The 15195-nt window shown below is 55.3% G+C and overlaps 1 protein-coding gene across 5 annotated transcripts in view; it reads right to left on the reverse strand.

The window, feature by feature from the left end:
- Positions 1–15195, reverse strand: part of CACNA2D2 (calcium voltage-gated channel auxiliary subunit alpha2delta 2) — a 142119-nt gene that overhangs the window by 56964 nt on the left and 69960 nt on the right. For all 5 annotated transcript variants that reach the window (XM_042979023.1, XM_042979022.1, XM_042979021.1 and 2 more), the window contains exon 3: positions 12971–13087. In XM_042979023.1, coding sequence (XP_042834957.1) covers positions 12971–13087 — 117 coding nt within the window. The remainder of the gene's footprint in view (positions 1–12970; positions 13088–15195) is intronic.

Genomic DNA, 15195 nt, shown 5'->3' on the forward strand with positions numbered 1-15195 from the left:
CAGCACCAATTGCTGAGGCTAAAACAGCTTAAATTCCTGCACTGCTCCTTCTGCCTAGTCCTACCACTGGAGGCAGATGTTCCTGGTGCCCCCTGGCTGGAGCTGCCATGCTTGGTCAGGGCCAAGGCCTGGGCCACCTGCTGCGGGGCTCCATATGTGCCCTGTCTATAGTTCATTGTCTCAAGAAGCCCCCACCTCATGGCTAGACCAGATCCTGGTCGGGACGGGTGGGGTGGAGAGTATGGGGGGTTCAGGGCAGCCCGATTGCTGTGGGATCTTGTCCAACAGGCGGGGGTGGCAGACAGATGTTAATGAGGATCATTGGGATTCCTATAAACCAAGTATTGGCTGCACACCTGGCTCAGCTCATCCATTCATGGCCATGCATACTGAGCAGAGGCATTTGGCATTCGGAATTCTGCCCCCTCACTCCCAGCCTGCCTGCCATACACGTGCCTACCAGGGCAACTCCACTTAGTGACTCAGTCTGAGCCTAGCTTGGCCTGATCAGTCCCTGAGTGTGAGCAGGTACCCATAGGTGCCCCCAGAGCAGGGCTTGGTCAGCTCTACTCCATCCCTTCCTCCTGCCACAGGGAGGGTACAGACACCCTCAGCCCACTGACCTCCATCTGGTCACCAGGCCCTGGGTCCAGCATGTATGTTAAGGGGGCCAGTGCATGGGGTGGGGGGTCCTGTGCACAGGGGGTGGCCAGAGCTGATCTGCAAGATGGACTCATCCCCAGTAATCTTCCTCAATCCCATCCCCGCCTACCCCTTCCTGGGAAAAGGAAAAGGCGAAGGGAAAATAAGACAGATGCAGTATTTTGCAAAATGAGCTAATTACACAGCAGTCATACAAGGAGATGAGATTAGCAGCATATTTGATAAAAGGAGACACAGGTATGCATGTGGGAGGTAGAGAAAGGTCACTGTTATCCCTGGGAGACTGTGGGGCTTGGTGCTTCTGCCAGGGCCATACGGAGTGGGGGCTGCAGCCCTGTCACTCAGGCCACAGTCACACAGCTTAATCCTGGGCCATGTGAAAGCCGCAACCTTAGGGAAACAAGTCAGTGTGTGCATGTACATGAGAACACACACGCTCATGTCTAGACACCCCCCATGGGATACATACACACATAAGCCCAGGAGAGGGAAGAACAGCCACACTCTCCCATGCCTCCCCTACACTCGCTCCCCTGCAACCTTGTGTCTTGGGGTTAGTTAGAGCTGTGCTTGTGGTGGGGGTCCTATGCACGAACATCCAAGACAGAAGACAGTGTAGCTGTAGCTGTCATTAATGGGGCTGTCACCACTGCTGGCTGAGAACGGATAGATGCATTTTCTCGTTTAAATGCCTACTCATCTGCTGGCCCCTGGGGTCAGGGCCCTCCCACCTGAGGGATGTGGGGGTACACCAGCCCAGGCTGTTCCTCTCATCTCACGGTACCTACTCCCCAACTCTTCAGCCCTTCATACTATGGGTGTATGGGAAGATGCTCTTGAACTCCCTAAGCCCCAGCACCCAGCAGGACCCTGAGGCCCCCAATGACCAGAGCCAAAGGTCCAAGATGTAAGCTCAGAAGAGCTTCGAGCCCCTCAGAGCTCTGGGCAAGAATGTGTAGTGGTGCTAAACTTGCACAAGGACACGAAGATGTGAGTGGCTCTGGGTGGAAGGCCACAGCTCTCACTCCCTGAGACGTGAGCACCACACACCACTGCTGCACACCAGTCTCACCACGCTTCCCTCTGGGGAGGGGTCAGCAAACACCTGAGGACGGAAGGTGGGGGCGGGCAGGAAGTGCTGCCTACTTGCTGACAATCCCCATCGGTTCCTGGGGGTTCGGCCTTCTCACCCCACAGCCTGCTCCTGACCGTCCAAGACCCCCTGTCCCCGTAAGTGCCACCTTCTCCACCACCCCCCCACCCCACCCAGAACCTGGAGGGTTCAGCCTGTTTCCCTTCCCATTCTAACCCCTAAGCTACACTCAACTCTGCCTGACCCCACACTCCTACCCGCAGGGCCCCTCCATGCTGTTCTCTTTCACAGAATGCTCTTTCCCACCCTCTGGGAGGCAAACCCCCTCCTTCCCTCCAGCTTCAGCCCCAGCCTCAGCCTCAGCCTCAGCCTCAGTGTTACTTCTCTGTGCTTCCAGGTAACTGGGACTCTTTCATGAAAGCCCAAAGTGAGGTCAAGTGATGGCAGTCTTCCCCGTGGCCCAAGCCCCTGCCTTGTAACAGTGATAACCACACAGCACACACAGGTCTAAGAGCCAGTCAAGTCTCAGCTCAGACAAAACCCTCGGCAATCCTGCCAGGTGGACTCTTCTCTGATCCCCTGCCCTGACCCTGTCTCAGTGCCTGTCCATCCATCTGTCCATCTGCCGGATGCTCATGCCTCCTGAAATTGGATGCTGCTGGATCTGATGACAAGGAACACAGGGGAGGCGAGGGGTGGAGCTGGGCCTGGGGAGGGACTCTGCATAGGGGGTGGGGAAGCCCCAAACTTGGCCTTGAGAGGCCTGAAGGCCGTCTCTGCCAGGAAGTTCCTGAGTTGTGCCAAGGGGAGACTGCACTGGTCCCTCCTAATCCTGCTCCTGGCCTGGGGATGCCCTTGCTGGTTCCCCGTACCTACCCAGTCCAGGCCCAGCAGTCAAGTGGGTGAATCGGTGGGTCATAGGTGGGGAGCTGCCTGCTTGCCCATCAACCCCAACTATCCAGGGAGGGGCTGGACCCAAGGCACCTGGGCAGCTGGAGATAGGGCCTCACACCCTCGGCTCCAGCTGGTGTTGACACAGCAAACATGCCGCGACTCCCATTCGCTGAGGCACCAAGTGGGCAAACACAGGAAGGCTGGAACAAAGGGCTTGACAACCGTGACCAGCCTCTCAAACAAGGGACCCAAGCCCTGTGCCAGGAGGCAGGAAGCATTAAGCAGCCTGGACAGTGTGGCCCACAGAAGTGGAAGCTAGGGACAGACCCTTGATGAAGCATCCAGAGTAGGGGGAGCCGGCCTGAAGACTGATGGCCTGGGGTCAGTCCCGTGCTAGGCACAGACCAGTCTCATCCATGGGACTTGTCCCATGTGCATTCCTTCTTGAATCGGTGTCACCAAGGTCTGGGCATAAACTCTGATGACAGATCTGTGAGGCTATGCTTGTTGCTCCTACTGTCCGGGTAGGGAAACTGAAGCCCAGAGAAAGTGAGATCTGCCAAGGGTTCAGTGCGCTACTCAAGTGCAGAGTGGGGGCTATAGCACAGCAGTGGTTTAGGCCCCTGATGCTTGGCCACCTTCCGCTCTGGGCCTGGTCATGTGTATCATGAGCCATGCGACATCTTTATGGGGGACTCATGGCCAAAGGTTCTTTTTGGAACAGTGCAAGGTTAGGACTATGCAGGTTGTGGTCACTAGGTGAGGTTTCCACTAGACTGCAAGGAATGATGTCTCCACTGGGCATAGCCCTGCATGCCTCTGCCGAAGGCCCACCTCACAGTGTGTTTGTGCACGTGCTCTGCACGGCCACGCCATTGGGCGAGACCTTCCATCACCTTATGCGTGTGGATGCCCCACCATGAAGAAATGTACGTGCTCTCTGTACCTCTGGTCTGTACTTTGCTGTGCCCTCCGCCTTGGACCCTCTTCCTCTGCCTGGCTACATCTTCAGCAACCCCCCTGCCCCCACCCCAGGTCCCCTAGGCCTGATCAGAATCCACAGGCTTACCACCCTGGCCCACACTTTGTGGAATGGGTCATATCACTGTCACCTTGAACAGACTGCACTCTTTGAGGGAGGAGCCCCATAGGTCTATTCCCCCATCTCTGGACCTGGTAACCTAGTATGGTGCTCATACACACCGGTTGCTCAGCACTCAGTAAACAAAGGTTGAAGGAAGCAAACAGCACCCAAAGTACCGGGTATCCCTTGACACAGTGAGCCAGGATCAACTGATCTCCGGGAAAACCTTGGGGGACCCCACCCAGGGTCACTATGACACCATGGGCTGGGCTGGCCTTCAGGTGTGGGTTTGGAAAGACTAATGAGGGACCTCAGAGGGGCTTCTCACCATGCCTGTGCTGGGTGCAAGGAACCAGGCCCTCTCTGCCAGCAGCCCTGTGAGCCGACTCACTTCTCCCATAGGTACCCACTATCAAAGCAGAGGCATTGGTCCCTAGGTATGTTAAGCCATGAAAAATGGGGATGACAGAAGTGACTGGCTGCTCCCAAGGCTGCCACACCCTGAAGGGGCCATGCTTACCAATGTGCAGCTACCACCCCAGGCCTCAGGTGGTGAGCCCTGCCCCCTACCTCTGTCATCTCTTCACCCCCCTCCCCTCCAGTGCAAAATGATGCACAGGCTACACCTGCTCGGCTCCCTTCCCAGCTCACAAAACCCGTATGGACAGACGCAGCCTGACTCACTTCTGCTCATGCTCACTGCCAGGCCAGGGCTTGGTGCCTTCCTTCTTCCCTTCCTCCACTTTTGGAAATTCTACCAGCTCAAGTGCCACCACCTCCAGGCTGTCTCCTTAGACTTCCCCTCCCATTATCAGCTGTTCTATACACGAGGATCTCAGAGTTTGTCCGTCTCCTCAAAGTATGGGGTCCTGGAGGATGGGGACTAGCTGGGCCACCGGCTCACCCTGCCTTAGATGCACCCTCCCTCCCCCAGCCCTTGTACATGAGGTTTCAGAACAAAGGGCCAGAAGCTATTAAAACTCAATTAAATTTCTCACTTCTCTGATCCTGAATTAGACTGGTTTGTCCCTGTGGCACCTGCGGGCCCTGTTCTTCCACATCCCAGCATCTGCCCCACGTGTCCAGCTAGGACCCCCAAGGAGGTGGGCAGAAGCAGGAGAGGATCCTACCTCAGCGCCAGCTTCTCTGGGAGTGTAATCCAATGTGTCTTCCCTGGGGGTCCACGGCCGTTTCATCCATTTGGCTGACCCCCCACCCTCATGCCCTAGATTCCCTTTCCTGTGGTAGTCAGGACATACAGGTTGAATAGGAACCCACTCTCTAGCTATCTATCCACTCTCTAGCTATCCTGTGTCCCCCAACTGAGGTCTTGCCCCTAGGCCCTTGTTTGTGCTCTGCCCCCTGCCTTGCAGACCCTCAACTTTTCCTTCCCCACCCTGGGGCTTCCTCTTTGCTCTAGTCAGCATGGCTCTACTTCCTCCCAATCCTCAGGAGCTCCGTGAGGAGCAGGCACACAGGCTCAGGAGCCAGGGTGAGCTGGGGGAATTGTGACCCTGTTTTAGCCAGGCAACAGCCAAGGCTGGCACTGTCTCTGCACCTCTGTTTCCTCATCTGTAAAATGGTAATTCTGCTCTACAGTAAAGCAGAGACTGGCTCCACACCTGGGGTCAGGCTGGGGGCAATGGGAAGGTTTGCTGAATGACTGAGTGAACACGCAAATGACAGGGAGACTGAACGGTGCTATGGGGAAAGCACCTGGCATCATGGAGCAAGGCCACTGGGCAGGTGAGGCTGACACCCCCTCTTGGAGCAAGTTCTGGGTCTGGGGTGCCTTGGCTAAGGTATCTCCACAAGAAGTGGTCAATGCTGGTCAGGGCAGACAGGATGTTGAGCTTCCTGGCCTGACACATGGCCCTTTAGTTTCCTTTGACCTTCAGCCACTAGGGAGAGTTCAGCAGCAGGGCGGGGGGTATAAGGCTGATCCACCAGGCTCTGTGGACTCAGGGGTGTTGCACCCAGGATCCTTTGGCTAGAAGATGCTGGGGAATGACCACAGCTCTTCTGACCCTTCTTGAGGTCCCTGTACTATGGAGGAGGAGCCACGAGAGGAGCCTGCTCTACAGGGGAAATCCTAGGAACTAGGGAAGACTGGCCCAAACACACAGCTCGGCCTTTCTTTAGCCTGACAGGCCGAGCCAGGCCTTCATCTGACCACCACTGGCTAGGGCGAGTAGGATGGATGAGGTTGGATGAATGAGGTTTCCCCTAAGGATCCTGGGGACACACCCCACCTGCATGACCTCCCTCTTCGTTTCCAGGGAGGCTGGCTGAGGCTGCGGCCTCCTAGGGGTCTCTGGCCACACCATGTATCCTCCGAGGAGGCCATCCCCATGTACACCTCCACCAGTTGCTGGGAGCGGCGTGTCTTTGCCCAAGGCTCACGCTGACTCCCAGGGCCTGTGGGTATATGGGGAGTGCACAGCAGCTTACCTTTCCTCCCCTACACGTTCAGGCCACCTCGGAGGAGGAGCTCCCTCTGAGCCCTGTTCCTGAGTGGTCACTCTGCCACCACATGCTGCCTTGTCTCTCCTGAGTGCTCACCACGGCCCAGGTCCCCGTCCTTGTTTCCTTGCTGGCCGGCTCTCTTGCTGCCTCCCTCTGTTAGGTGGGGGTCCCCAAGAGTTCCCACATGAGAAGTATTCAACAGATGTCCATTCACTTATTCTGTGCTCCCCCCATCCCTGGGGGCCCCAGGTGGCTCCTCTGGGTGGCACTGGCACCTTGCCAGGAAGCAGCAGCGCTGTTTGGGTGAGGGGAGAATAATCAGCCTTAAACGTCGCAATCAGGGAGAACAGGCTGCTCAGGCCCCTGGCGCCCACGCGTGCGCCTAATTGGCTCTACGTGTCTGTGGCTCCTTTCAAGAGCGGGAAAGTGGAAGGGTCAAGATCTCTTAATGTTTGTAATGAAGGGGAGGCAGAAGCCACTGCCGGCCCCACGTAAACACCTTTTAATTGCACGGAGAAGGGTGGGCGGGGGCAGCCCATGCTACAGAATCCCTTGCCTGTCTGTCCCCCATTACTGTGGCTTTTAGAGCTTCCCAGTCTGCAGTCAGATCCCAGAGGGTGACCTCCAGCCAGAACACAGAGTCACAGCCCTTGCACCTGTTGTACAAATGTTCCTGAGACTCCTACTCTGGGCCAGGCCTCCTCCAGGCCTTGTCCTTTCAGGGCTGATCTGCCCGTCCAACCCCCATCAATCAGTGCAGCTGAGGACCCAGCTCTGAACCAGCCTCTGGCTGTCTCAGTGCCAAACTCTTCCCCCCAAATCCTTGCTGCCTCTTCCAGGCAGCCCCAAGCTCAGTTTTACCCTCTTAAACTGAAGTGATCTTCCTCCTGCTACAGCTGCCCCATTCCATCTGCACCTCTCTGAGGTCCCAATGTCCCCTGCTTATGCGGCTTTTATTCATCATGGCTGCATCTCTCTGTCCCATTACACCAGTGGTTCTCAACCAGGATTTGGGGGTAAGGGAGTTTTCCCCCCAGGTGACATTTGACAAGATTTGGGGACATCTCTGGTTGTTACAGCTGGGGGAGTGGTGTACTACTGGCATCTAGTGGGTGCAGGGCAAGGACGCTGCTGAGCAATCCTACGGTGCACAGAGCAGCCCCCACAACCAAGAATTATCCTGCTTGAAATGTCAGTAGTGCTGACACTGAGAAACCCTGCCTTGGATGAAGCCTTGGAAAGAAAAGCAGCAAGTAAGCAGGAGCGAGGTGGAGTGTGCTCCCTCCTGACAGGAGTGGTCTGCTCTACAGCTTGGGAGGGGGGGCTCCCCGGCCCCCTCCCTGGCTCATTCCTTCTATTCCTCTGAGCACCCAACCCAGGGCCCAGTTCCTGAACAGACCTGGCCACACTGCCAACAATGCATCAGTTTAATTGGGTTAAGTGGCCATTAGCGGCAAAAGCAGGGCGGCTGTGTGCAGAAGGGTTTTTAATTTTACTCTTTAAATGATGCTCGCTCCCCAGAGAGGTGACTGAGGGTGGGAACACTGCCCACTGGAGCCCCCAGATCCAGGGCTGCAGCTGCGCCACCCCCTGTCCCATCCATCTGGGCCTCACAAGGCTGGGCTGGGCCTCACGAGGCTGGGCTGGGCCTCACGGGTGCACCGTGTCTGTCTCCACTGCCCAAGGAAGAACCTGTGGGCGCAGGCACTTGCCCAAGGTCACTAGGTCATTCCAGGGCAAGCCACTATCAGAGGAGGCCAGAGCCCCATCTCTTCTTCCCTCAGCCCTGTCCACACCCTGCAGTCAGCAAATGCCATGTGGCTACCGGTGGTAGTCCAGAGGAGGCCAGTGTTGGGGGGCAGTTTGTGGGGTCTGAAGCCCAGCTGCCCAGATCTAAAGCCTGAATTTGGTGTGGGGCTTAGGGCCAGTGGTTTAAACTCTCTGGGGCTCAATTTCCTCAAATGTAAAATGAGGATATGATACTCTCGGCTTGTAAAGAGGATTTGGAGAGATCTGGAGTGTTCTGGCTCATCGTAGGCTGGGCACCTGATAGGCACTAAGAAAGAGGCCAATGATCATGGGAGGGAATTATTTCTGCCCATTTTAGGGGAAACATTCTGACTTCTGAATCTACATAAATCATCTGTGGGGCACTGAGAAATATTGAAGCTCAGCCCCATCCCTGGAGAATCTGATGTACTTGGTTTGGGGCGAGGCCTGGGCATCACCATTTAAAATCTCTCCAAGTGACCTCAATGTTCAAGCAGGTTTCAAAACACTGCAGGAAGACAAGGGGCACCTGGGTGGCTCAGCTGGTTGAATGTCTGACTCTTGATCTCAGCTCAGGTCTTGATCTCAGGGTCATGAGTTCAAGCCCTGAGTTGGGCGTGGAGCCCACTTAAAGAAAAAAAGTTTGAAAAACACCATAGGAAGACAAAGGTACAAAGGCACAACGTCTGGAAAGGTCTTGGCCCTGGGAATAGCAGGAGGTACCTGAGGTGGAGCATGGGGAACATGGGCATGGTAGAAGGGGAGAGCTTAAGGACTGAGGTCTCTAGGTCCTGGATCCCCAGTCAAGCCTTTCCACTGCCTCTGGCTTGTTTGAAGTTTGAGGTAAGAGGGTCTCCCCAGAGCAGGCTCTAGCCACACTGATGTCCCTCAGTGCTCTGGCCTTGGGCTTCCCATTCTCTGGGAACTGAGACAACTGAACCACAATGCCCATGGCCCCACCACTGAGAGGAGGCTGGAACCCCTTGCATTCAGGTCACTCCTGATCTTATCAAGGCTGTATCTCCTCTCACAGCCTCTCCTCTAAGCCACAGAACAGAGGTATCAGGGATGGTGCTGAAGGTGGCACAACCTTTGGGGACACTGTTTTCTTTGTGGCCTTTATAAATGATGGTTCCTGGAGGTATGAGACTGAGACCAGAAGTACTGGGCAGGGATGGTCTCATGTCCCTATTTTACAGAGAGGGATGCTAAGGCTTGGGATGGGACTAGACTGAGTGCTCTGTGAGGGCAGGAGCAGGGCCTGCCCTCCCCCTGCCCACCAGCACCAGCCTGGCACACAGTAGTCCACTAGAGAATGTTGATGACTCATTGGAGGAAAAAAATACAACCAGGAAGAAATGACCTTTCTGACAAGGGCTGTGTGTCAAGGCCCCAGCAGGGAGGACAACAGAGTCCAGATTTGGGCTGCCTCCAATGTGCTGTAAGTTGCTAAGGCAACTCTGCCTCCAATGTGCTGTAAGAACTCAGGTACCTCCCTCCCTCTCCTGGCACTCAAGACCCTTAGAGAGTGGGCCTTGGCTCAGAGGACCCATCTCCCTGGTAGTAGAATTCATAAAACAGCTCCCCTCCATGTTTCCAAAGCTAAGGCCCTAGCAGGTTTCCTGGACTTGGGAATGCTGGTTGCCTGTGTTGCAAGGCTCCTGACCTGGCCCTGCTCCTTCCCTGACTCTTGCCTGCATAAATCACCTTGTGCAGCTTGGAGAAACTCGTAACAAATGTCTGATTGTCCCTGATTAGATGAGCCAATGAACTTCCATCCTGTGTTGCTCAGATTTCTCTTTGCAAGTCCCAAATTAAAATTCCAGACCAGAGCAAGAGGATTTAAATTGGATTACTGGATGGGGTCCAGGGAGAGAGGAACAATGGATGGGGGGGCAAGGGGTCCAGGCCCCCACATCCCTGCCTCCATATGCACCCAGGCTGCAAACAAATGTGAGAAAGGAAAGAAGGGCCAGAACTTGATTAAAAGCAAATTTAAAACACAATTAAGACCAAAGCTCATCCTGAACAATTAGGACCAAGGCAGGGGAAGGATGGTTGTCCTCTGCATCCTCTGGGGATATGGACAGAAGCATCGTGTGGGCCTAGAGCCAGAGGCACTGCAGCAGGGGGGTTCATGGCCCAGCAGAGTGCTGGGAAGGTAAGCGTGGTGGGCTCTGTGCACACCTTGGAATCATGTGGGAGTCAAGGGCATGGCTTAGCATCAGAGTGACCTGGGTTCACATCCTGGCCTGATGCATGGCATGTCTGAGTCTCTGTCCCCTCTGTGAAGTGGGCCTCCATCATGGGGTTGCAGTGAGAGTAACCTGTGACAGACAAGACATGGTGAGTGCCCAAACAGTGAATGCCCTTTTCCATCATTCTTTTTTCTTTTGAGAGAGAGAGAGAGAGAGAGAGAGAGAGGGAGAAGGAGAGAGAGAAACAGCACATGTGAGAGCAGGGGAGAGGGGCAGAGGGAGAGAGAGAGGGAGAGAAAGGGAGAGAGAGAGGGAGAGAGAGGGAGAGAAAGGGAGAGAGAGAGAGAGAGAGAGAGAGAGAGAGAATCCCAAGCAGCAGGATCCATGCTCAGAGTGGAGCCTGATGTGGGGCTCGATTTCAGGACCCTGGGATCATGACCTGAGCCAAAATCAAGAGTTGGATGCTCAACCAACTGAGCCCTTCAGGCTCTCCCCCATCATTCTTCTATTGAAAATAATTTGTGGCATGTCAGGCTGGCTCAGTTGGAAGGGCATGCAACTCTTGATGTTGGAGTTGTGAGTTTGAGCCCCACACTGGGTGTAGAGATTACTTAAATAAATTTTAAAAAAATAAGAAGAAAATAATTTGTATTTGGCACCAACTATGTACCAGGCCATGGGCTAGGCTGCAGATGCAGTGGGAAGGAGAGAGACCTCTGCCCTGCCTTGAGGGGCAGGGTCCAGCATGTGGGTGGGGTATAGAGAGTGTTGGGATCAGGACCCAGGCCTTGGGCTCTACCCTCCCTGCCAAGCTATCAAGGTTGATAGTTTGTCTAGAACTGGGGAGAAGAACTTGGGGAGGGACCTCAGATTTGCAGTGTCCGGGGAGGATGGGCAGGGGGCTGGGCCCTGGGCTCCATCTGTGGAGGGCAAGTCAGGTATCTGTCATTGCCACCACTCAGCACCTCTCATTGAGGGAACTGGTCCTAAAGCCAAGGTGGGCAGCAGGCCCAAAGGATGCCTCTTCTCAAATTTATCAGAAACTTTCAACACAAGTTCAGGGCTGGTTGCCCGCACTTTGTAAAATGGAGGAAAGTAAGGAAGTAGTGGGCAAATGAGGAGTCTGGAATGAATGGAAGAGAGAGAGAAAGAGAGGCAAGAAAGGAGGGGACAGGATCCAGGTCAGTCCCAGTTCTAGGAAAAGCAAGGAGGGGACATGATATGCTGGATGGATAGGGCAGCAGAATGTTTCTCACAGTCAGGGGAGACACTCTTGCCCTACCCTGGGACTGCTGTCCCAGTTGAAGACTGGGCTTTGCCTCCTCCCCGGGGCAGTTCATTTCTCCACTTGTCTCCCCACCTGTGACCAGGAGATCCTGAAGGTCAGGCTGGACTGGGGCTGGGCTCACTCTGGGTCGTCTGGATCCACCCTGGGTTGGGAGGCCTTCAGGCTCCACTTCCTCTGGGACCCTGGTCCCAGCATGCCAGCCTCCCCCTATTCTATGATTCCAGGTCACACAGGATGGGCAGGGGACCCCAGGGGGATGGCAGGGTCCAGCTCCTGGGGAAGAGGGTTCTCTCCTTGGGGCCTGGATGTGGTGGGGGCTTGAGCTAGGTCACTGACCTGATTTAACCCTGTCAGGCCCCTGGTCTGAGCTTGGGTATGGCTTGTATGGATTTGCTCATCCTTTTAAAAAAAAATAGTTTTACTGAGATACAATTCACATACTACAGAATTTACTCACATAAAGTATATAATTCAGTGTTGGTTTTTTTTTTTTTTTAGCACATTCAGAGTTGTACAACCATCACCACAATCTAATTTTAGAGTATTTTCATCACCCCAAAAAGAAACCCTGTACCCATTAGCAGTCCCTCCTTATTCCCCCTCCCTTCCAGCCCTAGGCAACCACTAATGTACTTTCCATTTCTGTGGATTTGCCTATTCTGGATATTTCACAGAAATGGGATCACACAATAGGTGGTCTTTTGTGGCAAGCTTCTTTCACTTAGCAGAATGTTTTCAAGTTCATCCATGTTGTCATGTGCATCATCAGTACTCCATTCCTTTTTATTGGACTCCTCTTTTTGACACAGGCTGAGGCTGGGGCAGTGGCAGCTGTGCCTCTGATCTGCGGGCAGCTTAGACACTCTCCCTCATTTACTGCACAACCTTGTAGCTCTAGAAGCCCCTCCCCACCTGCACTCCCTTGGAGTGGGTGGAGTTCGACAGGCCTGCTGGCTTTGTACAAGTGGTCAGTGCAGCTGAGTAGGGTCTGTCAACTCCCAGAATGGCAGCACCTTGGAGCTGACAGGCACAACCTCTCTAAGATTAGAGGGGGAGAGTGAGGCTCAGAGGGAGGCAGAGAAACATTCAAGGTCATGGGCAGAGCAGGGGCTCCAATCCCTAGCATTGCATGGCTTCCACATTCTCTGTGGGGCATTTGGGGCCGTTCCACATCCCCCACCCCCCCCCCCCCATCAGAGCTGCAGCCTAACCTCCCAGCCATCAGCAGATGCTCACCCAGGGCACGCTCATAGAAGAGAGGAATCTGAGAACTCCAAGCCTGCCTGGGCCCCACCTTCATGCCCGCACAAGAGCCCCAAGACCCCAGGTCACCCTCCAGATAAAACTGTTCCTGCCATTGCTGCCCACAGTCCAGGTGGGCACAGCCCTGCCAGTGAATTCAGCCTGAATACAGAGGGCCAGGAGGGCCACGTGTTCACGCTGGGTAGGCACACTGCCCACACAGTGCAGAGCCACTCGCCTGGCCCTCCCTCAACCCACATAACTGCACCTACCTTCAGGGCCTGCACCTTCCTGTCCAGCAGGCTCTCGATGTCTCCTGCCACCTTCTCCACCAACTTCTGAGGCTCGTTCTCCTGCACCTCAAACAGATTCCGGTTGTCCTTGTAGATCTAGAAGGAAGCAGGAGCCAGGGGTGAGGCCAGGGTGGTCCCACATTTCCATGTCACAGCCCCTTCATATCCCCCCTGCACAGTATGATCCAGCCCTTGGCCCTGCCCCAACTCTGGCTCTGGCCATTCGGAGAGCATGGATGTCTGAGGGTTGGGCCCACTGCCCTCCTGAACTTGAAGAAAGGCTACTACAGTCATGGGTTTCACAGCTTGCCCTGGTTGTGGCTGGTGGGATGGGGTTGTCACTGCCTTCTCTGGGACTCAGGGTTCCTCCTCCAGGAGCCATGAGCAACAACCGCATGACTAGTTCAGAGTGGCTGAGAGCAGCAGAGGCGGAAGGGTGGGTTCAATAGGAGGCAGGGTGTGTGTGTTGGGGGGGAGGGGGGGAGATGGGACCAATAAGCATACACGGCATACCACATGCCTGCTGATATGAGGTCACTGTCACACTCACTACACCACATATGCATCACATATAGCCACCCCTATACCCTTTTTTGCTGGTGTTGCCCCAGGGCATTTACAGAAACTGCAGTGGGGACTCTAGGCACCCCTAGGGGTTTCTCTCTCATTCAGCGCACAGAATATGGGGGCAGGGACCAGGGAAAAGGAGGCATGTGGGGAGGATAAATCTGCCCCTCTCTCCTTGAGAACTGGGTCTGTGCACACACTCACGTGGGGGTATAAAGCTGACAGTCTGCATCTGCATGCGTGAGTGTGTGTGTTATGGCTCAACACACATCCATCTGTGTGCATGTGCCTGCATGTTGGGGGTAGGATGGGGTTAGGGCCTCTAGATGAAGCCTGGGGCTTATATGTGAGTCAGAAGTGAATTCAGCCGGCCTCTTTGTTCCAGGCTGGGGTCTTGGGTGTCTGCACATGCATGGATGTGTGCATGTGCGTATGTGTGTGTGCATTGTACACTCACGTGTGTCCATCCAAATGACCCCAGGAGGTCTGCTCCCAAAGCTGACTCCTTCACAGAGGTCATATGCCACTACTGAACTGCTGCCATGGGGCCACGCCATTGGGCAGTGCAGAACCAGAGGAATTCAGAGAGAGAAGAGGTGATGAGGAGGAGATAAGGAGGTGGGAGAGGCAGCTGATGAGAGACAGACAGGCAGGCAAGATAAGGTCGGAGAGTGACAGCCAGACGAGGGGGAGATAAGGCCTCCAGCAGTTGATGGGGGAGGAGGTGGGGGATCAGGCACCAGAGCCCCTGCCCTGCTGCCCACTCAGCACCCAGCAGTCCAAGGGTTAAAGTGCCACACAAAGCCGGCTCAGGCAGTCTCCTCCTCCTGCCGCCCCCCATCCCTCCCGGCTTCTCTTTTCTTTTTGTCCTTCTCTTAGAACAAAATAATTTGTGGAGAATTCGCTCCTTCCCACAGAGCAGTGCCGATTAGAGGGCGAGGCATGAGGCCTCGACGCAGGGCCAGGGAGGACGGAGGCCCCAAGTGGGCATCAGGCCAGGCTGTTCCCTGGGTTCCCTGGGCTGGGCCTCAGGGCAGAGGCCCCCAGACAAGATGGTGATGGAGACAGAGATCAAGGAGGAGTCTGAGTCTGGGGTCACTGGGAAATGTGGAGAGCCTGGAGTGCAGTGCCCACTGTTGGGGGGAATTGAGGCTCAGAAACAAGAAAGGACAGGTCAAGTCCACACGACTCTGAGTGGCAAAGCCAGGTCCTCCTGGACCTCTCCTTCCCGGGTTTCAGGGCTTTAAAAATACACCCTTTCCCAAGCATGAGCTGCTGGCCTGGAGCTGGGACACCCTGGGCTTGTTGAGGCCAGCTATACTGGCTAAAGCCTCGGCCGAGTGCACCCTGGCCCACTTGTGCCAGCAGGGGGCGCAGCTGCCTGGCTTCTCTGGGTAGGGGATGAAGTTCGGACACCTGACTCTCCTGTCAAGGTCATTCCCAGGTGTCCCAAACAGGGCTGTCCATAGCCGCGGCAGTCCTGGATCAGAGGCTGGACCAAGCAGCCTCCTGACAACTCTCCTCTGGGAGCCCCGGAGTTCCTCCCCACAGGATCTAGGGTAGCCCTTGCAGCATCGCATGGTGACTAAGACAGGGCTCAGGAGCCATAGAGGGAGTGGGTCTCCAGGTGGCAGGGT

This window comes from Panthera tigris, chromosome A2, assembly GCF_018350195.1.
Source record: "Panthera tigris isolate Pti1 chromosome A2, P.tigris_Pti1_mat1.1, whole genome shotgun sequence".
Taxonomy (NCBI): domain Eukaryota; kingdom Metazoa; phylum Chordata; class Mammalia; order Carnivora; family Felidae; genus Panthera; species Panthera tigris.